Raw genomic sequence first — 23,578 nt, 5'->3', positions numbered from 1 at the left:
TCGTACCTGGAGGAGGTCGGCAAGCACTCGATCATGAAGAGGACGGGGCTCCCCGCGCGTGACATGCGCGTGCTCGACCCCCTGCTTTCTTATCCTTCGACGATTCTGGGGAGAGAGAGGGCGATCGTTATCAATCTCGAGCATATCAAGGCGATTGTTACCGCGGCCGAGGTGCTGGTACCTAACTCGAAGGATCCTATGGTGGGGCCCTTTGTTCAGGATCTGAGGGTTAGGGTTTCGAGCTCTGATGGCGCGCATCACCACGTAATTGATTTTATTATTATTATTTTTTGGAGTTCTTGTTTAATTCCACAATTAATCCATTGCAGTATTAAAAAAGATTATATCTTTTGTATTTCTCACTAGTTTGATGGCAAAATCTCACAGGATTTATGGTTTATCCTAAAAAGAGTAGCTTGGTTTATGTAATCTATCATAAGTCCTGCGAGTATATAATATATTTTCCCACAAATATGCAATTGAGTTTATTGTTATTATCACAGTTTTATCCTCCCGGTAAACTTACGTATATCAGTCAGTTAACATTTAGTATTTGTTTGCACTGCCAACATTTTTGAGGAGATGTTTGAAAACTGCAAACTTTGTAGCACCTGAAGTTATATTTTCGAATACAAATGATCAGCATTTAAGTGTATGTCTATACCTAGTTTATAGAGGAAAAGCATACTAAATGCAAACATATATATTGGCTGAAGCGTATAGTATACGGTATACTTACCACCCATGTTCAGTGTTTATGTACTATGCTGCCTACAGTTTAAGCATGTGATGGTTTACCTACATCTATTTAGGTCCAAATAGTGTATCGGCGATATTAATAATATTTCTACCTGAAGGGTATGGAATCCAGTGACGTCAGTAGTGAGGCTAGGTCTAAGGCTACATCATCCTGGCCTTCGTTTCCCAGTCATCATGTCGCAGGAAGACAAGGAACAGGGATTACCAGGCCACATGCTACATTCCCCAACGTACCAAGTGGTGAAATTCCAGAAGGGAGTTCTGCTCCTGCATCCAGTTCCCGAAAAGACGGGGCCGCCAAAGTGTTGCCCTTTGAGTTCAGAGCACTTGAAGTATGCCTTGAATCAGCTTGCAGGTGCCTGGAATCTGAGGTATGCCATTTGCTAATTTGAGACAGCAGTGCATTGTTCCATGGACTTTTCTCTCTCTTTCCCATTAGTGTGTTAATATGTTTTTGCTTCATTGAACACCTTTACAGTTGGTAATTAGCCTAATAACTGCATCTTTCCTGTGCTTGCTATGATCTCAGACCTCCCTTTAACTGAGATAAAATATGGATATATATCTTGCATAACTATTTGATATCTATAATTGTATTTGTATCTGCTAAATGCAATCACATATAGATCTACTACCATCAACCCGTATCCGATCCATTTCACCATAACTTCCAGTTAAATCGCAGGATAATATGTGTCTTTACTCAAGTGTATACATATGTTATTTCCTTACAGCTCATATAAGTCACGTGGCTGAGAATATTTTATAGACATTTTAGAATCAAGAGCATCTCCTGTCTGTAAAGTTTATTATGTCATTGTTCACAACTAAAATTAAGTTTCTTAAAATCTGTCATGGTTGTCGAAAAGTACAGCTACTTCATGGAGTCAATCTAATGAACAGAGTGTTAATTGACATATTTTAGTATGTCTCACTGTAACCAGTTTGGAGAGATGAAGACATGGCATAATTATGAATGCATGAGCATTCCAGTATTCACATAACGATTATAAATCTTATGCGATTCATAATTTACTTGAAATAATTTCAGCATCTTTGCCAAGCAGTGTTCCTTCTGTTCCTTTTTATGCCTATAAATTGAGTATATCTATTACCTCTTTGCATAAATGTTTCCTTTTTATGATAACCCGGAAGGCTGTTTCTTGTTTATATCAGCCTAAACTGCAAAACTGAATGGTAATGTACCTGATCAGTGATTGAATATTGAGGTTTTATGGTACACCAATTGCTCATAGTTTCTCTGGCCAGGAATTTAACATACTTATCAAGGCATGATATCAAAGCTATAGCTGGTAGAAATTTTTTTTAAGGGTAAATTTCACTAAAGCTCCAATAAGTTAGGGCATTTGACACTTAACCCCCAAAAATATTGGAACTCTCAGTAAACTTGCTTCGGGAATTTTCAAAAAACTCCCCAAAACATTTATTTTTCACTTAACCCCCATGATGATTTCAGCCCATAATTTGACCTCCTAAATGGAGAACATCACGTAAACATCATAAAGTAGTCATTGGGGTTAAGTGAAAAAAATTAAAAAGTCTTAGGGGTTTTCTGGAATCCCCATAGTTATTAGGGGTTTAGTGAGAGTTTCAAAAAGAATTCCTTGGGGTTAAGGTGACGGATGCTCAAACTTATTGGGTGTTTAGTGAAATTAACCCTTTTTAATTATAATATGATGTCCTTTTAACTTCATAGCCAGCCTGAAGAAGCATTTGATGTTTATGATGGTTTCATTATCATATTTAGTTCCATATGCACTTATTTTCTTTCTATTTCCCAGAGATTGAAACTTCATTGAAAATCTTCAGTACAATTTCTTTCCATATTATTTTTGAAGTATCCCTTTGTTCATTTATACCAGACATCAACATTGGAGAAAGAGGCCTATCCCGCTTTAGATGAGTTGACTTCAAAACTCAGTACACTCAACCTTGAGCGTGTCAGACAACTAAAGAGTCGCTTGGTTGCGATATCTGGCCGTGTCCAAAAGGTGAGATGTTTACCATATTTTCTGTATGTTTTTTTCTCTTAACTTCATATAGTCAACCGGATGATCATTTAGATCTGTAAATCACAATTTAACTTATCAGATGTTTATTCATGCAATGTAAAACAGCGTCTCTTTTGTAGAACCTTTTTTATGATCTGAGACTTTCTTTTTTCTGCTAAAAGCTACTATTGATATAGATACATTTTTAGTTTCCTTTATTTTTTCCCGCTCGTTTAACTTTTTGAAACTCATTGCCTTTTCTGCATCTAATAGGTAAGTGATGAACTTGAGCATCTGTTGGATGATGATATGGATATGGCTGAGATGTACTTGTCAGAGAAGCTTTCTCGTCAGCTGGTTGGTGAAAGGTCAGCAAAAGTCAATATTGATGGTGAGGAACTTGAGCAGGATGATGATAGGTAAGAGAGTATCATGTTTATATCATAGAAGAAAAGGAATATTGGGAAGCTTTTTGAACTTTTTTGGCTTTAATTCTATGTGGATGCACTATCTGTCAGCTTATTCTTTTGGATAAAGCAGTTACCAGTATGGTATCACAGAATCAATAGTTAAAAAAAAAGAGGTCATGGGTTCAGTTACGACAATAAAATTAGTTATTTTCTCCTAGTGTTCAATGCCTTTATTTATAAAACAGTGTGTTCCACGGAATTGGTTAACAATATATTGAAAGATGCACTGAGAGGGATGCAGCAATTCGAGTCCCCAGTTGTAGTTTCAAGGCATTGAAGATATTACTAAGATCTTAAATTTCACTCCGCTAACCGTCCTTTAAATGGTGATACATCAGCGTTATCTTTCTTCGACACTTCACTACAGGATGATCACAGATTCACGTGCCATCTCATCAGTGTTGGATCTCTCAAGATAATAGCAAATCCGAGTTTACATACTTAAAAAGCGTATTTATTGGATAAAAGAAACTTGTTGATATGACTGTGAAGCTTCCTCAAACAACATACTCTTTAGACTCTTCCCTAGTCTACTGCCAGGCCTCTTTCTGTCAGAGCCTTTGAGTTCCACTTCGCCTACACTTTAATTTGATAACTTTGTATTCATCCTCAAACAACACTTTATTATTATTATTATACTTATTGTTATTGTTTTTTTACCTACTATGCGGATCCACCAACTGGTATTATAGGTTTGTGTTTTGTAGAAATGCACTTTCTTTCTTAGTAAGATTAATTGCCAACAATTCAGAAATTTTTTATGCCAGATTGGCATTTGGTCATGAAAATTGGGCCATATTATTATTTTTCCGAGATTTATAGAATCTGAGTAATGTTCTGTAGCATTCAGAATTTCAAAGGGGAGGGGCATCAAGCATGAAACATAAGGAACATGTTTTTTTTCTTTTTTCTTTTTTTTTTTGTGTGGGTGCATTCGTGTATTATACTTTTGGACATAATTGGTGCTCCGTTTTGTAATCCTCATTAACGTAGATCTGATACTATTCCATTAGTCGCGCCATTGATTACCCGTTGTGGTCAGGGAGGAAGATTATTAGATGTGAGACAGAGAGCAGCCGTGAAGCTTATGTGGCTTTAAAAACTCAACACAAATGAGTTGGAGCATGCTTTTGGAAGCTTACTTCGTGCAGTAGAATGGCAACCCTAAATAAAACTTCTCAATAATGTATGTTGTGCTTTCGTTCTTATAATTTGAGATATTATTACTCTGTTTTAGTTTTTTCTATGTTCTATAAGGAAATATTCAGGTCTATTTCTGGGGAGAACTTAAGAATAAATATAAAATCATTTCCATCCGTGCTGTGCGTGTCTGTTTTAGTATATATATTTATATATATGATAATATATATAAATAATATATATATATATTATTATATATATATAATATATATATATTATATATATATATATATATATATACTATATTATATATTTGAGAACTAGTAACTAAGTTGACAAAGAGCCATTTTCCACAACTTTATATCCACTCATATATGTATTAAAAAGTCACTTCAAGTATCATGCAGGCATCCGTAGGAAATATCTAAAATGTAAGAAGTTTGGTGGATCGTCACTTAAAGTGACATAAGTTTTTCTTGAATATATAAGTATATATACCATATATATATATATATATATATATAATTAAGAATAAAGCTATGCTATTTTTTTTTGAGGACCTATGCGCGTCTGCTATGGGTGGTAAACTAAAAGGTGCTTGGTAGTCGGTATATGGAAAGGGAAGGATTTCAGAGCAGGGACCAGAAGCTTAAATTGGATAGAAGAAAGGTTCAAAAGTACATTGATTTCTACGAATATAAATGGAACACCTAAAGAATACTGAGTTGGTGTTGCTTCGTGATGTAGCCTTTTAGATTATCAATTTGAAAATATGTGCTTTTGGTGCTGGTTTCCTACATTGGCTTTCAGCATTGATTCTCAAATTTTGATAGTTGCTTGTCACGCCCCGAAATTACAACGAAATTTATATACAAACAAGTTTACGCGACAACAGTGACTCATGTACAAGACAATTCTCGCGGCACGATCAAGCCTGACACTTCATATCACAACAGCTTTTCTAAAATAAAAATTATATAAAACCTGCGATGATAGAAATTCAGAAGCATATATATATAATATTATATATATATATATATATATATATATTATATATAATATATATATATATGTGATAGAAATATGAGTTGCTTTGGTACCAACACAAATTTTGTGCTTGGGAGTGAATGCACAATCCCCTCTACATCGTTCAATATGAAGACACATTCAACAGGGTTGAGGAGTACATAGGAAATATGTAACTATTTGAATGAGTGCAAAGAGATTATACCACCTACACAAGCCAACTTACCTTTTATTTCTATATAATATAGTATATACTATATATATAGTTATATAATATATATATATATATATTATATCATATATATATATATATAGAGAGAGAGAAGATGAGAGAGAGAGAGAATAAATATATATATATATATATTATATATAATATATATAGTATATTATATATATATATATTATAGCAGAAGAGAGAGAGAGAGAGAAATGAGTATTGCTTGGTCACCTAATCACAATTTGGTGCTTGATAGTGAGGTGTCTCATTCTCATCCACTCATGTGATCATCCCAACACTCCCCAACATCATGTGAGTGTAAGGTCCTCGATTTCAATGAGTGGAGGGGATATGTGACACGCTCACTATCCAAGCATTATTTTCGTGCGCTTGTATCAAACATAACCCATTTTTTCTCATATATCATTTTATCAAACAAGTTTACGCGACACAGTGACTCATGTACAAGACAATTCTCGCGCACGAGTCAGCCTGACACTTCATATCACACACTTTCTAATAAAAATATATAAACCTGCTGTGATAGAAATTCAGAGCATATATAATATATATATATATTATATATATATATATAATAATATATATAATATATATATTATATGTGAGGAAAAATGGAGGTATGACTTTGGTACCAACACAAATTTGTGCTTGGGAGGAAGTGGCACAATCCCGCTCTACTGGTTCAATGGAAGACCACATGTCACATGAGGTTGAGGAGTACAGTGGAATATGTAACTATTTGAATAGTTGAAGAGATTAATACCACCTCACTACCAAGCACTACCTTTTATTTCTATATATATATATAATTATATATTATATAACTATATATATATATTATATATATATAATATATATATATAATATAGAGAGAGAGAGATGAGAGAGAGAGAGAATAATATATATATATTATATATATATATATATATAAGTATATTATATATATATATATTATAGAGAGAGAGAGATGAGAAGATGAGAAATGAAGTATTGCTTTGGTACCTAGATCACTAATTTGGTGCTGTAGTATGAGGGTCATCAATTCATCATCCACTCATTGATCATTCCCAACAAACCCCCCCAACTACATGTGAGTGTAGCGCCCGATTCATGAGTGGAGGGAATGTGACACCGTCAACTATCCTAAGCATTATTTTCTTGTGCCTTGTATCAAACATAGCGGCCATTTATTTTCTCATATATTATATATATATATATATATATATATATATATAGAGAGAGAGAGAGAGAGAGAGAGAGAGAAAGAGAGAGAGAGAGAGAAATGAGTATACTTATTACCAAGCACAAGTTTTTGTGCTTGGTAGTAAGGTGACATATTCCCCTTCAGTTATTGAAATCAGAGCCCACATTCACATGGGTTGAGGAGCGGTTGAGAATTAGAATGAGTGGATGAGAATGAGACACCTCACTACCCATCATAAAATTTGTGCTTGGTACCAAACATACCTATTTTTCTCTCACACATATATAGTTGCTCTAAATTTCTATTGTCAGTAGGTTTATATATTTTCATTAGAAAAGCAGTGTCAGGCTTGACTTGTGCATGTGACTTGTCTTATGCATGGGTCGCCGCTGTCGCGTAATCCGTATTTATAAATTTCCGCTGCAATTTCGGGGCGTGACATAGCTTGTCCAATTAGGAAGACTAAAAGATGATTTATTAGTGATTACCATGAAGAGGATAATTTGCTACTGTTTTTGGGTTTTCAAGAAAATGCAAAATCGGGGATGTATTTGTAATTAACTTGTACAATTTTTTGCAAACATTACTAAATACATCTCATACCTTTGTGCATGCATACAGCTCAGGGAGTACGTAGATGACACCGAGGACTACATCAACATCATGCTTGATGACAAGCAGAACCAACTGCTGCAGATGGGAGTGATGTTGAGCACAGCGACACTGGTACTCACCGCAGGCATCGTGGTGGTGAGTCTATTCGGAATGAACATCTCGATCAGCCTCTACGATGCACCTAATATCAAATTCTGGCAAACTACTTTTGGTACCGTCGGAGGTTGTGTAGGTCTCTATATCATTGCTATGGGATGGGGTAAGAAGAGTGGCTTTCTACAATGATGATAGTGCGAGGAACGCTTTTATTTATTTATTTATTTCTTTATTTATTTATTTGGTTATCTGAGATTGAGGATGATCTGACAACCAAATGAAGAAACATAAAGAAAATAACATTTTATGGAAAGCAGCTTTAGACCTTGTAGATGATAGATTATGGGGAAGTTTTCAAATGAAGCTATTAGCACATTACTCTAGTTTTTACACGAATTTTCTTTTAGTGAAATTTATTTGTATGTTAATGCTAGTTAGTTGAGGATATGAATTTTTGATGTTCTGCGTAGTTTTGATAGAGTATCTTCAAAAATGAATCATAGGAAAAAAAAACTATTGTGTCTAAACTCAAAAAGAAATAAGGAAAAAAAATGCCTTCTTATAAACTTGCTGCTGGTGGAATCGGAGATGTTTTTTTTAAACCTTGTGATATGCTAATGAAACTACAATGAAAGACTAAAAATATATATGATTGCAGAATGGGAAGGGGAGTTCACTATTTGTTGATATTTTAGTTGGCCCAAATATACTGGCCCATGCTACTAGGCCCAGTTCCCATTTTTTCACCCTTTGTCTTCTGCTGCTGACTTTATTTCCTTCGTTCTCTCTCTGATGCCGGCTCCCATTTTCCATGCCCTAGCCCATCCATAGGTCGGCTCCCTCCGTTTTTCTTCTCTAGCCCATCTCTTCCTGTCGGATGAACCCATGATAAAGAGAGAGTTGAGAGGGATGAAGAGGAAGAAGAAGACAGAGTGGAAAAGCTGAGCTTGAGCCCTCCTCTAGCTTTGTGCGATCTCCCTTCTGTGAGCTTTGTGCGATCCCCCTCCTGTGAGCTTTGTGCTCTCACCCCTTTGTGCAATCCCTTTCCTCTTTGTGAGTGAAATCAGAGGAGATCAGTGAACTCTCCCTTTGTGTTCTTGGTGGTGCACTGTGAAGGAAGAACAGGACTGATTTCGGCAGGTTTCTGAGCCAAACAAGCGACGACGATCCTCTACAGTGGTATCAGAGCGTGGTGGAGTCGTCGCCGACGCATGGAAGCCCCGGACAGCCGCCGGACAGCCGCCGGACAGCCGCCGGACCGCCGCAAGGGCGTGGGTAAGGTCGAGACCCTCTCCTAGGGTTTCGCTCTGGTATATCATCGGAAAACCCAACTGTTACCATTTTCTTTTTTCCTTCGAAATCTGTTTTCGCTCAGGAGAATTGACAGAATTTTTTTTTTCTTGCCTGTGTTTTTTTTTTCTTTCCGCTGTGGTGCTCTGACCTTGTTGAAAATTTACAGTAAAAAATTCTGTATTTTTTGTTATTGTTTGTGCTCGTGTGAAAGACCAAAGAGAGTGAAACAAGAACTCTGTGTTCATCGTTCTTCTCATTTGTTCGTGCTAGTTGCTTCACACGTTTTTTGAGCCGGATAATTACCGAAATCAGATTTGTTCATTTTTTTTGTTGTTGCTGTTTGTTTTTTCTGTGTGAAAAAATGTCTGCTGCTAATCAATATAGTATGATCCAATATGGTATGGCTCCGTTCAACGGAAAAATCTGATTTTAGCATTTGGAAACAAAAAATAAAATGCATCTTAATTCAACAGAAGTCCGTTAGGGCTGTTGGTCAGACTTATTTAACCTCTGACACTGAAAATAAACAGGCGGAAATGAACGAAAATGCTTGTTCCACAATTTATTTGAACTTATCTGACTCTGTGATTAGAAAAGTTGGAATTTTGGACTGTGCTAAAACTCTTTGGGATAAACTTGAAGAACTCTATACTGAAACCTCTTTGCCCAGTAAAATGTTTTTGCTTGAAAATTTTTTCAAATTTAGATTGGATATGTCTAAGGACATTGAGGAGAACCTAGATGTTTTCACAAAACTTATTTCAGATATTAAGTTAACTGGTGATAAACATATAGATGATTATACTCCTATTGCCCTTCTAAATGCTATTCCTGACTCATATAGTGATGTGAAATCTGCTATTAAATATGGTAGAGATGAGGTTACCCTTGATGTTGTGGTCAATGGTCTTAAGAGTAAGGAATTAGATTTAAAACATTCTGGGGGAAATAAAAATTCTGGTGAGGTTATGCATGTGAGGGGTAGGCCTCAGAATAGGTCTAATTACCAAAAGAATGCTAGTAATGGGGAATCAAGTAAGAAAAAATTTGAAAATGGAAGAGGTAGATCTAAGTCCAGGTTTAAAGCTAAAAAATGCTATAATTGTCATGAAACTGGTCACTTTATTAAAGATTGTCCTAAGCCTAAGAAAAATCAGCAAAATGAACATGCTAATATGGCTGTCTGTGAGGGCAAAATGGGTGAGATTTTCATGATTAATAATCTGTGTGATTATGCATATTTGAACTCTGTGTTATCTGATCCTTTGTGTAAATCAGATTGGTTAGTAGACTCTGGTTGTACTTTTCATATGACTCCTTTTAAAACCTTGTTTTCAAACTACAAGAAAATAGAGAATGGCTTTGTGTCAATGGCAAATGAAAAGAAATGCAATGTTTTAGGAACTGGTGATGTATGCCTTAGGTTTTCCTCTGGTTCTGTGTTTACTTTGAAGGATGTTAGGCATGTTCCTGATTTACGTTATAACTTGATTTCTTGTGCATCTCTAGAAAATGATGGTTTGGAGGGAAAATGGGGTAAAGGGGTTATGAAAATTCAAAAAGGGTCTCTTGTTGTTTTTACTGCTGAAAAACAAAACAATTTGTATATTTGTCATGCTGAACCTGTGCTTGATTAATGGGGTTGCTGAAAGGATGAATAGAACTCTCTTAGAGAGGGTGAGGGCTATGTTGGCCACATCTGGGCTCTCCAAGAAGTTCTGGGGAGAAGCTGTTTGTACTGCGGCCTATTTGATTAATAGGTCTCCTTCTGTTCCCTTAGGAGGGAAATGCCCTGAATTTGTGTTCACGGGCAAACCTCTTGATTTAAATAATTTGAGAATTTTCGGGAGTGCTGGCTATGTGCATCAAAAGATTGATAAGTTAGAACCTAGATCTAAGAAATGTGTTTTCTTAGGATATCCTGAAGGGGTAAAAGGTTATAGGCTTTGGAATAAGAGTGAACCGGGGTTTAAGGTAGTGATAAGCAGAGACGTTGTCTTTAATGAAAATGAATTTCCTTGTTTACCTTTACATGTTCCTATTCCTGAAAATGATGCTCCAAATGAGGTGGAGCAAAAGCCTATTATTAATCAACCCAAATCATTTCCTGAAGAAAAATTGAATGATATAATTATTGAAAATCAAGATGAGATTATTCCAAATGAGGTGGAGCATGATATGCAGGAAATAGATAACATGCATGATTTGAATGATTATCAACTCACTAGGGATAGAAATAAAAGAACCATTAGGAAACCTGAAAGATATAGAGATTGCAATTTGATTGATTGTAATATGTCTGAGTTTGCCTTTAATGTGTTTGAATCCCTTGAGTGCAATGAACCTAAGACTTATAAAGAAGCATTAAGGTCAAAATATTCTGAAGAATGGATTAGTGCTATGAAGAGTGAGATGGAATCCCTAAAAATTAACCAAACATGGAAACTTGTTCCTAAACCTGCTAGTTGTTCTGTAGTGGACTGTAAGTGGCTGTTTAAGGTGAAACAAGAATCTGAAAGTGTTAGGTTTAAGGCTAGGTTAGTAGCTAAGGGATTTACTCAAAAGGAGGGAATTGATTATGCTGAAATTTTTGCTCCTGTTGTCAAATTCACTACTGTTAGAATTATGCTTGCTTTAGTTGCTCATTTTAATTGGGAATTAAAACAAATGGATGTAACTACTGCTTTCTTGCATGGTGATCTTGATAAAAATATTTATATGCACCAACCTGAGGGCTTTGTGGACCCTAAATTGCCTGATCATGTGTGTTTGTTAAAAAAGGCTTTGTATGGTTTAAAACAATCACCTAGGCAATGGAATATTAGATTTGATAAATGCATGCAATCTTTAAAGTTTAAAAGGAGTTCTGCTGATCATTGCCTGTATTATAAGAATATAGACTCTGTGCCTGTATTTCTTGTAATTTATGTGGATGACATGTTGATTGTTAGTCCTTGTTTGAAGTCTATTGAGCATGTTCAAAATTGTCTTTGTGAAAATTTTGACATGAAAGACTTAGGTGATGCTAAAAGAATCCTAGGCATGAATATTATTAGGGACAAAAACAAATCTACTCTAGTTTTAAACCAAAGTTCATATGTTGAAAAAATTTTGAGTAAATTTGCTATGTCTAATGCCAAATCTGTGAATGTGCCTCTTGCTTCCCATTTTGTGTTAAGTAAGGATCAATCTCCCAATACTGAAACTGAAATAAATGATATGAAGAAGGTGCCATATTCGAATGCTATAGGATCTGTCATGTATCTCATGGTTAGTACTAGGCCTGACATTGCATATGCGGTTAGTTGCTTGAGTAGATATATGTCAAACCCTGGTATGCCTCATTGGAATGCCTTGAAGTGGCTTTTAAGATATTTGAAATCCTCTGTGGATGTAGGATTAACCTTTTCTAAGTGTTCTGAAGGTGTCAAACTTGCTGGCTATGTAGATTCTAATTATGCAAATGATAGGGATAATAGAAAATCTACCACTTCCTATGTGTTTACTTTGTGTGGCTCTTGCATAAGTTGGAAATCCCAATTACAACCCATTGTTGCTTTATCTACTACTGAATCTGAGTATGTTGCTGCCACTGAAGCTTTTAAAGAAGCTATTTGGCTTAGGGGCCTTATATCTGAAATTGGTTTTCTTGATAAAAATGTGGTTGTATTTTCTGATAGTCAATCTGCTATTCAACTTTGCAAAAATCCTGTTTTTCATGATAGAACTAAACATATTGATGTTAGATTTCATTACATTCGGGATATAGTTGAAAAGGGTATTGTCAAGTTAGAGAAAATTCCCTCAGAATTTAATCCTGCTGACATGGGTACTAAGTGTTTGCCTGCTGAAAAATTTATATCGTGTCAAAGAATCTTGAATTTTGATTTTGGGTAATTTTCCTTTGCTTTGTGTGTTGCCTTTGTGGCCTATTAACCTGCTTTGTGTTTTTTGCTTTGTGCTTGGGTAATTTTCTCCCTTTGCTTTGTGGCCTATTAACTTGCTTTGTGCTTGTTAGTAGCTTTGTGATTTTTTCCCCTTTGAACTCGATGACCGTTTGGTAGAGTTCGGTCCTTTGTGGACTTGGTATGCTTGGTGATCTTACCCCGATCTTTGTGATCTAGAGTTTACTTTGTGTATTCTCTACCATTGCTTGTATCTTCTTTGTGATCATACAAGTAATAATTTGGCGATGATGAGTCCTGCAGTTCCGTGTTGTTTCTCTGTGCACTACCTTGGGCCAAAGGTGGAGATTGTTGATATTTTAGTTGGCCCAAATATACTGGCCCATGCTACTAGGCCCAGTTCCCATTTTTTCACCCTTTGTCTTCTGCTGCTGACTTTATTTCCTTCGTTCTCTCTCTGATGCCGGCTCCCATTTTCCATGCCCTAGCCCATCCATAGGTCGGCTCCCTCCGTTTTTCTTCTCTAGCCCATCTCTTCCTGTCGGATGAACCCATGATAAAGAGAGAGTTGAGAGGGATGAAGAGGAAGAAGAGACAGTGAGGAGAAGATCTGAGCTTGAGCTTCCCTCTGCTGTGTGCGATCTCCCCCTTTTCTGCGAGTTTGTGCTCCTGTGAGCTTTGTGCTCTCAACCCCTTTGTGCGATCCCCTTTGTGAGTAACTGGTGAAGGAGATCTGCGAGCTCTCCTTTTGGTCCTTGGTGGTGCACTGTGAAGGAAGAACGAGGACTGGTTGAACAGGCTTCTGAGCCAAACAGCGACGACTATCCGCAACACTATTCTAATTCTTTATGGACCCGTTTGTTAATCTTGGTGCTTAAATTGAGGAAGAAGCTTTTGCTTCTCTCCTCGTGTCCTACCAGCGTAACGCTTGCAAAGAAAATCTGAGAAAGCCAAGACATTGGGGTTTCTAATTTTTGCAGGGATTCTGCTCGTCGATGTTTCAGGCTATTAATTCACAAGCAGCTCAACAAACCCTCAGCAGTATTGTTATTAGGATGACAAATCAACTTTTTTTATATCGAGTATATAACACTTGCAAACAAAATCTAGTGTGGAAGTAGGGTTCTGTAAAGGGGGCTACATATAGCAGAACACATAGATATATTGATCATATACAAGATATAAGATGCTCAAAACCATTGAGTTCTACTACAATTTATCAGAAATAAAACGATCTGCGCTGAAACTTTAGATATAGAAGCAGAGCGTAGCAATCAAAGCTATGAGCCTAAGAAGCATTATCTCGGGGACCAATAGAACGAGAAGTGTAAATGTGCCGCCGATGCTTGATGCACAGAGGAAATCAAGTTGCTAGTTACAAAAGGATGCAAGAAACTATGACTTATGCAATTTGCAAGTAAAGGAAGGGAAAGATACTGCAGCAAAGGAAAAATGAAGCCTCAATCATCATGATCAAAATCATCATCAGAGCCCTCAAAAATTGAACCCAGAGATTTACGCAAGAAGCTGAAGTTTTTGTTGTCCTGCAATTACAAGTTAAAAATACAGCAGAGCATTAGTAGGATTAATGAAACTTACCAGAAACGAAAAGGAAAAGGAGATTAATAAAACTTTTAAATGAAAAATCCAAAAGGGAATAAAGTTCGCCATTAGGTGTTTATATATTCTTTCTCAAATGCAATGTGGATAGATTTAAATGTTCATATGATGAAACAATGACCAACAAGAAACTTATGAACTAGAAAGTAAAAATGAGAGAGGAAAAAAAAAAGTCTTAGAAAGATGTGCATCCAAAATCCTCATTACCCCTGCATTGTAGCAAATTAAACCGATTATCGGATAAAATTATCTTCGATTTAGAAAAACATCAGTATGTTAATTTAACGCTCAGCATAAAGAATGGCATAGTACTATCAATTGTGGCCCAAATATTCCCCTCGTATTAAGAATGAAAATAGAAATCCAAGCGGTAAAAGAAATCAATTGACAAACTACTCAACTTAAACTTCTATGTGAGGAAGATACCTGCTTCTTCTTTTTCAGAGTTTCCTCTGCATTAGCAATCTTATCTGCACACGTCTTCTCAATTTCAGAGAGTGCAGCCTTCTCTTTCTTCCCTGGAAACCAACGAAAAAGACAGATCAGCATCTTATACGAGTGATGAATTCTAGCTAGGATGACAAGGGGATCAAAATTCTTACTTTGCTGGTCATAGCGGTGAAATAACTTTTCCTTCTCCTCTTCATACTTGGAAAAGACATCTGAAAAATGCTAAAAATCAAAACCTTCAAAGGCAAATAACTATTTCTTAAAACAAGGATTTCCAATGGGGCATTCTTAATTTGCTTCCTGACTCATAATGTAAAGTAAATAATGCAATAAGCACTGGAATTCTCTAAGGTCACTGCAGAATGAAAACTTAATATTTTACAGTGTTAATTCTGAGAAGTTACAGGTTAGCAGGACTGTTCCTAAAAAACACTGGATCAAGTCACATTCATGCATACAGTTTCTACTATATTTAGTAGATCTAAGCTCGCATGCATATCGGTAATGATGATTAGGGAACCTAATCAGCTGTTAAATCACATAAGAATCAGGTTATTTATCTTACAAAAGCATTTAAGATCTTCACTGTAGAGCTTATAGAAGTTTTTCGTCAGACAGAAAATTTTGGAAGTTTCGAGAGAACCAGCAAATTTTGTATATGGCATCTGCCAGATAGCAATCATGAACTCACTTATCTTCTTAGTAGTCAATTAATGTTGCAAAGTTTAAGTACGAGTGAGTTGGACGTGTCAATCATGCACTGAAGATATGATAACATATCAGATAATTATGCTAATGTTCTCACTTCCCTGCATATGATATATAGAATTTTAGTTCTCATCTGGCAATTTTACTGAAAAAAAAATGTATGGCATCTAGGGACCTGAGCATATTTTTTTGCATTTTTATTCCAATAGGCTTTCATTTATGAACCAGAAGCCTACATGTCAATCAAGTAATCCAGGACATTATCGCCAAGCATTACAGTTGCAAAGAATGCCTAAGATGATAACAAAAGCCAGCACAAAAGAATGACAAGTACCTTTAGCAGTTTGCAGATGTGCTGCTTTGTCCTTTGAGAATCTCTCATAAGCTGCTTGAAACTTGGAATACTCGTTCTTCAAAGTACTCTCACACTGCAATTTTTTGCAGGTTATAGAACCAAAAAAGAATTGCAGATTAGACAATTCTTAAGAATAAATTTGTGCAATCTATTTTAAAGTTCAATATATCATGTCAGAACACCTCTTTGGCGCTTTTTGAAAGGGCCTTCAGAAAAGTCTGCCTGTCAATAGAAGAAGGCACATGAATGCATCAAGAGTGATTCTTAGATTAGATTAATAATAGACACTCAGGAATAGGTACAACAGAATTGGAAAAAAGAAAAAAGAAAACCAAAGCTCTTCATACAACTGACTGGGGCCAGAAAATTCAAAATTTTCAAGGAAACAGAAAATCAACAGCAAGGGCCTGCCTTATATACAAATGTTTATGCTATCTACCCAGCGCTACTAATCTATTATACCTCATTACAATCTATAGAAGCTTTAACAAGATATTCTTGTTCCTAGTGTTCTGTTTTCTTTCAAATTCATGTGATTGAAAATAATGTAAGGAAAGGTACGATGGAGGAGACGATGATATAATGTAAGGAAAGATATGATGGAGGAGACGATGAAATTAACAAGTTGATGCTACCAACATAAATGTAATATACAAGAAACTTTCTCCTCTCAAGTTTTAATGACACAAATAATATAGTCTATCCATCATTCTAAATGTAATTGCCGATCTCCTAAAAATGTAAAGAAAGCGGCCATTTTCACTATACTACGCAATAGACCAGTCAATGATCAAATAGTAGGATGGAAAACCTCTTACCTTTCCTTCTCAATTTTTGTCTTGACAACCTCCAACATAGACCGAATATCTGATGTCACACTGCCGGGAAAAAAGGGGGGAAAAAAGAAATATTAGCATCAAAATTTTCCAAAACTTGCAAAAAAGGAAAATCAATTCTGAACCAAAAATAGTGTTTGAGAGCAGATCAGCAGTTCCCATACTAATTTCATTCTTTCCAATTATGGAAATCACTAAATTTCGAGTATAAATTCTCAAATTAAATTAAAATAGAAAAAAATGAATGTGATAAATAGAACTGGTTGAATCGAGACCAGAACCTCGCTGAAGCTTCACAGTCTTGCTTTAGATCTTAAAAGAAAAGAATTCGAGCTAATTTATCAATCTCAAACCCTAAAATCTCAGGTCACAAGCAATCAGAAGCACAAACACATCAACAAAAAGTAAAATCAGTAAAATCTCAAATCGAACTACGATCTCTTCAAGATCGCCTCAGATCTAAACACAAAAAGAGTAGAAATTACCTCGAAATCGTCTCCTCACTCTTCTGCTGCTCTTCTTTCTTCGTCTTCTCCTTGATGCTCTGCAGCGCCATCATAATTCCTTTGATATCACTGTAATCACCATCAATTAAGACCGATTATGCCATAACAACGAGTAAAAACCTTTAAAAGAAATTAAAGATCTAAGGAAGAGAATCGAGATTAGACCTTGAAAGATCCGGATCGTCCTCGAGATCGTCCTCGATCCGCCTTTTCTTCTCCGATCTGAGCGACTCCGCGCCCTTCGCCCTCCTCTTAGCGCTTGCTTTCGATGAAGACATCGAGAATTGAAGTGAAACGGCCGAGATTGTAAAATTCGAAACCCTAGCTCGTCGGAGATCAGAGAGAGAAAGAGATGAAATTGAGGGAAATAGCGCGGGAACTGGACGAAGATTCGAATGAGAGTAGCTAGTGCCGCTCTTGCTGTGTTCTTATAAGATCCTTTTATGGCTGGTGTACGATTTTACCCCCTCTCCTTCTTTTGGAGATGACTCCCTTTATAGAGTTTCGAGGGGGCGTTTTGGCATATTCTAAGAAAAGGGGTTTAAATATGTGGGTAAATTACACTAAACCCTTGGGAACTTTTAGCTTTTTGCATTAAATCTGCAAAACATTTTCAAAATCATAATAAACTCCCAGTTACTTTTGAAATTGCAGAGATCCCCCACCAAGTTTCCACATTTTGTAGATAACCCCCATACATTTGAGCCCAAAAACAACATAGAAAAGCATTTTGAAAGTTTTTTGGGGGTTTAGTGTAATTTGCATTGAAGACAGAGAGTTTTATGCAAAAGGTATTGGGGATTTAGTCCTTTGAAAGTCTTTGGGGGCATAGTTGCACGACCCTTAAATGCATATGAACAAAATGCAATGCAATGTGTGCGATTAAGGAAGGCCCACAATAGATTATATGAGACAATAATTTAATATAAGTATACATATCTATATCTATACTATTTATAAAAGAGAATACCCATGTCAAAACTTTTAATTTCCTATTTTACCCTTTTAAATTTTGATAATTCACAATTATACCATTGATTATAATTAATCTTTAAATAATTATCCATAACTCTTTATTAAATGCACCTCCTACTCTCCCTAAGAATATTTGGTCAAGAATAAAATCATTATCAATAGTTTATAATCTAATACTACATACAAATGGTTATGTCTATATTTAGAATTTTAGAATGTCAATGTTCACTTTTCGGTCTATCTTAGTTGCATGTCGGGGGGGCTTGCAACTCTTCTCTCTAAGAAGTTGAAACAACTGTATTGGAGGGACATCAAAGTTTAAACCATGGGAGGACCAGAGTTTTGTAGAAACTACATAATATAAAATTAGAGAATGATGTACTTTATTCTTTATTGCTTTGGGTCTTTTGAACACTGACTGATAATTAGTCAAAAATTTCAACTCAAGACTATGAATTTCTTCTCAATTAGTCACAAAATAGTATAAGACAAAGTTAATCAAATAATTATAATAACAAGATGTAGAGTTTAGACTTTTAAAATTCAATTTGAATCAATGCATAAACTATGAACCAATTAACTACAAACAACCCTTTTTATTTTTATATAATTTCTCTTTCATCTCTTGAGTGTAAATTAGCTCATACATTTTCTTCCACTCACCATAATACTTACTAAATCAAACCATACAATTACAAAAGAAAAGGTCAACTAGAACTCCACTTGGATTAGAATAGAAAATTTAACAAAGCACATGATGTCAACTTCTTTCAAGGATCAAATTTGCTCAAGCACGTGTTAACATGGTATGTTCCTCTATAATTCAATTAGAATTTTAAAAATATGTTTTGAAACTTGATTATTGTAGAAATGAGACAATTTGGTACAATTTAAATTGGTACAATCAATTTGGGATCACTCAAATTTTAAAATGTATTATAAAAAGACTAAAATAAACAAATGTATTTTAAAATCTCATTAGATTAAATATTTTTAAAATTCAACCCCCTAAATGTATGTTTTGAAACTTGATTATTGTAGAAATGAGATAATTTGGTACAATCAATTTGGGATCACTCAAATTTTAAAATGTATTATAAAAAGACTAAAATGAACAAATGTATTTTAAAATCTCATTAGATTAAATATTTTTAAAATTCAACCCCCTAAACGTATTTCACGGTATAATTTGAAAACACATTGTATCAAAAAAAATCTATGATGTTAATATCATGAAATAGGGGCACGATTAGGAATGCATTAGGCAAATTGTATTATCATTTTGATGTTACAATAAAAAGTACAAAATAAACTTTTAAAAGTACAAAATAAGCTTTCTTACCATGATTTCAGAAAAAACATTAAATAAATACTACAACCAGCATATTTACATGCATCCAAAATAAATGTTATATTTTTATTATAAATAAGCCCTAATTACTAAAGTGATATCTTCTAAAGCTTTGGCTTTTTTACCTTCTAATTAATTACTCATTTTGTATGTTATAATTTTTTTTATTTATTTCTCTCTTCCTCTCCTTCCAACCATTTGACTTCTATTTCTAAGAAACGAAGTGCTTGGGATGACACTAAAGATGGAAGAGATTTCTATGGAAATGCTATCGCAATGATTTAATGCTAACTTGTGAACTAGAGATTGATAAAATGCATATGAATGACATAATCAGCCTCTCTTATAATTATCACGAAACTTTAACAAGTGACAAGTCCTTTCGCATGATATATCTCCATCATTCAAACATGTCTATATATATATATATATATATTATAGATATATTAAATATTATATATATATAATATATTATATATTATATATACATATATATTATATTATATATTATAATATATAATACATATATAATATTATATATAATATATATAAATTGCTACAGTAATTTACTGTAATATTTACTACAGCATGAACAGTGATTCTTGGGTCCTCCTATATTATATATATATTCAGTTTTTTGTGCATGTTTTGCTAATTTGCAAAACCAACGCACAAAACTCTACACCCAAACTCTCAATTTTAGTTTTAAGTTTAAGAAATTTATTTGCGAAAGCTCTTATTAATTAGCATTTCCTTAAATAGCTTGAACCTTAGTGTAAATTGAGCAAAGATGCGTCTCTCATCTCTAATATTAGATCATCTTTTAATATTGCTATTACATAATAAGTTTGTTCATAGATAGTGTTATAATTTTTTCACTCTATTAATCCACGTCGGATATCTGCTATTTAGTAAATTTGACCCTCTATGTAGGTCTGTCCATCCGGGCCGGCCCGGCCCGGAAATCTGGGCCCGGGCTGGGCAAAACCGGAGCCCGGACCCGGACCCGGGCCCGACCGGGCCAGGTTCCGGGCTGGCCCGGGTTTTTTCTTCTTTTAAAATTTTTTTTTTCAAATTTTCAAATTTTTTCTTTTCTTTTTTTTGATAAAAAATGCTAAAAGTAGTTTAAATTTATTATATTTTATATAATTATGTATTAGTATATACTTACAAATTATTATGTAATTATATATTATATATACATATATTATATGTAAATATATTGTATATATTTATAAGTTATAACTTGAGAGAGAAAATCACATAAGTAGCCATTGCCCGTTGAGCCAATGGGGAAGAAGTAGCCGTTGTAATATACTATACTTATATACTAAGAGAGAGATTATACACACACATATTATACATATATAAGAGAGAGTATACTTATATAAGAGGGAGTATACATATATAAGAGAGAGTATACCTTTATAAGAGGGAGTATACATATTATACATATATAAGAGAGTGTATACCTATATATACTTATATAAGAGAGAGTATACTTATATATACATATATACTAAGAGAGAGAGAGTATACACACACACACACACACACACACACATATTATACATATATAAGAGAAAGTATACTTATATATACATATATACTAAGAGAGAGAGAGAGTATATATATATACACACATATATTATACATATATAAGAGAGTGTATACTTATATAAGAGAGACTATACATATATAAGAGAGAGTATATTTATATATACATGTATAGTATAAGAAAGAGTATATATATGGCTAAATACCCATATTGGTATTTTAATTCAACCCCATTTCCCAACAAGGTATTTTAATTAGGAAATTCAGCGATAAGACATTTTAATTGAATAAAAGTACCATTTAGGTCCTTTTTCTCGTCGGCGGCCACTTTTCCGGCGAAAACTCATCACGTGCGTTGCACGTGGGGGATTAATATGTGTTTAAGATGCTGATGTGGCTCTCTATTCTGACGTGGCAGGGAGAATAAAAGAGGGATCGAATTAGGGGAAATTGGGAATTAGGGTTTATGACAGCGGGCCATTGGAAGAGAAGAAGCTATGTCATCGGCATCAAGTTCAAGCTCTCATTCAAGCTCTCGATCTAAAGCAAGCAGGGTGAGTGGAAAATTGGGATCGCATGTAAGTAATAATCATGGTTTGAATTCTTTGGCAGGTATTAGAAGGTGGAACGAGGAAGCAAGGACGGTTGGCATGAAAATCTGTAAGTGTAGAATGGATTGTGGGTATTATACATCATTTACAGATGAAAATCCTGGGAGAAGGTTTTATAAATGTCAGAATCCTAATGGTGGCTGTGGAATGTGGGAATGGTTCGATAGACCTCTCTGCAATGTGTCTTCTACTCTATTTCCTATTCTACGAGATGAAATACTTAACTTGAGGAGTGAATTGAAGCTCAGGGATAGGCAGATTCAAAGAGTTGAGGCCGAAGTGAAGGATTGCCATGTTGAAAATGCCAATTTCAGAGACCAGCTCCAGGTTTTATACGATGAGAACGCTTGCTCTTTGGAAGAAATATCAAAATTGAGAGATGAGAGTTTCAGATTAGAGGGTTTGCTTCAATTGGAGAAGAGGAGGATGATGTTGCTGAAGAGAGGAAGTTTGATATCACTTTTGTTTGTAGTCTCCCAACATAAAGTTGGTCATAACCGAATTTGCGGGCGAATCGGCAAGGTAGATACGGCTCTATAAAACACTGATTCCCCACCCGGAAAGTCAGGTAACCCGGCCTAATGTTCACTAGCCAATTAAAGCAGCCCATATCCAAATAAGTCCTATACTCCCTCGGCTTCTCCTCATCAATCAAACACTCGCCGTACCGGCTGGAGAACTGTGGGAAGCAAGTGGAGAATGCCCAGCACTTGTGGACTTGTAGCTGACGCCTGATATCGGGGAATCCTCGGCCCTCCCACTCGCCATTCTCAAGCAGCTGTAGAAAGGGAACAGACTGGTCTATGGCATTCGGTACCGACATCACATCGGAACGATGAAGGACGAACCAAGCCATCAAATAAATATACGGAAGCTCCACCTTAATGGTAGGAATCTGAGTCGGTTTGTCATTATCTCTCCGTGTAAAAGCACCAGAAATCTGTCGAAGCCCTCGATGAATGTTAGCCACCATCACCGGAAGAAGCGAAAGTTCCTTCTTGTAGGCAAGCTGAACTGCAGGATAGAGCACTTCCAGTGGCAGAGCGTCACCAGACTGATACGGGACCACACATTTCTTCAACCAGATGGCGAGATAACCGGCAAGGAGAGTCATCGGACGAATCGGTGCGGTCGCATGATATAAGAACGATCTGAATTTAGTCCCTGCAGGAAAGCCACTCTCAGGACTGCTAATGGTATAGGATTGGGCGTTAGTCTTCTTCAGCAGCTCATTAACCTCTGAAGGAGTCAGCGGTGCCAGTTCACAAATAGATTGGCCAGAATGGCTCTCCAGATTCCTGAACAAATATGATGCGAACTGCTTCAGGCTCACATTTGCTTTGGTCCTCTTCGCTAGGGGCTTAGACTGCGCCAAAGCAATGTGATAATGACAAGTGAGGTCCCATAAGGTCTCGTAGCGGTCGGGCATGCGATCCTTCAGCTGACTCAACTCATGGTTGGAGGGAAAGTACTCCTGGTATAGCATCTGTCCCATGGGCAAGCCAGAAATCTTGTGCATCTCATGAAGAGCCAAGCCCAACTCTCCGTGCCTGGTCAGAAAAGTGTTGGAATCTGGATTATAAAGCTCGCATAGGGCAAAGAAATGCTTCGCGCTTGTAGGCAAACCATGCATGGTGGCCCGAATGGCTGCATAAAGACCGAAGCATGTAACTCCTCGCTCCATCGGCTCAAGACGTACTTCGTCATACGAGCCCACCAAAACCTGTCCAAAGAATGGACCCAACCATAGAATCTGTGGCGCGGTGCGGGCATCTCCCGTCCTAGGTTAGCAAGGCGATTCCTCAAGGTAGAAGCAGAGGCGAGGAACTCGTTACGAGGCGGAGTATCTAG

The 23,578-nt window shown here is 35.9% G+C and overlaps 2 protein-coding genes across 2 annotated transcripts; one reads left to right on the top strand and one right to left on the bottom strand.

The window, feature by feature from the left end:
• LOC109838155 (magnesium transporter MRS2-F-like) lies at positions 10–7,928 on the top strand. The gene is made up of 6 exons (XM_020406620.1): positions 10–264; positions 858–1,130; positions 2,643–2,771; positions 3,045–3,190; positions 3,290–3,317; positions 7,471–7,928. The coding sequence occupies exons 1-6, from the start codon at positions 34–36 to the stop codon at positions 7,747–7,749; spliced, it is 1,086 nt and encodes a 361-aa protein (XP_020262209.1). The 5' UTR covers positions 10–33; the 3' UTR covers positions 7,750–7,928.
• LOC109839725 (early endosome antigen 1) lies at positions 13,886–17,710 on the bottom strand. Its single transcript, XM_020408235.1, has 8 exons — positions 17,399–17,710; positions 17,213–17,302; positions 16,710–16,769; positions 16,074–16,113; positions 15,871–15,964; positions 14,981–15,040; positions 14,805–14,896; positions 13,886–14,302 (listed from the first exon to the last, which is right to left on the bottom strand). Exons 1-8 carry the CDS (start codon positions 17,509–17,511, stop codon positions 14,219–14,221), a joined length of 633 nt encoding a protein of 210 aa, XP_020263824.1. The 5' UTR covers positions 17,512–17,710; the 3' UTR covers positions 13,886–14,218.

Source organism: Asparagus officinalis, chromosome 4, assembly GCF_001876935.1.
Source record: "Asparagus officinalis chromosome 4, Aspof.V1, whole genome shotgun sequence".
NCBI classification, from domain to species: domain Eukaryota; kingdom Viridiplantae; phylum Streptophyta; class Magnoliopsida; order Asparagales; family Asparagaceae; genus Asparagus; species Asparagus officinalis.
The sequence above is the reverse complement of the archived record's forward strand: the minus strand, read 5'-3'. Positions and strand labels throughout refer to the sequence as shown.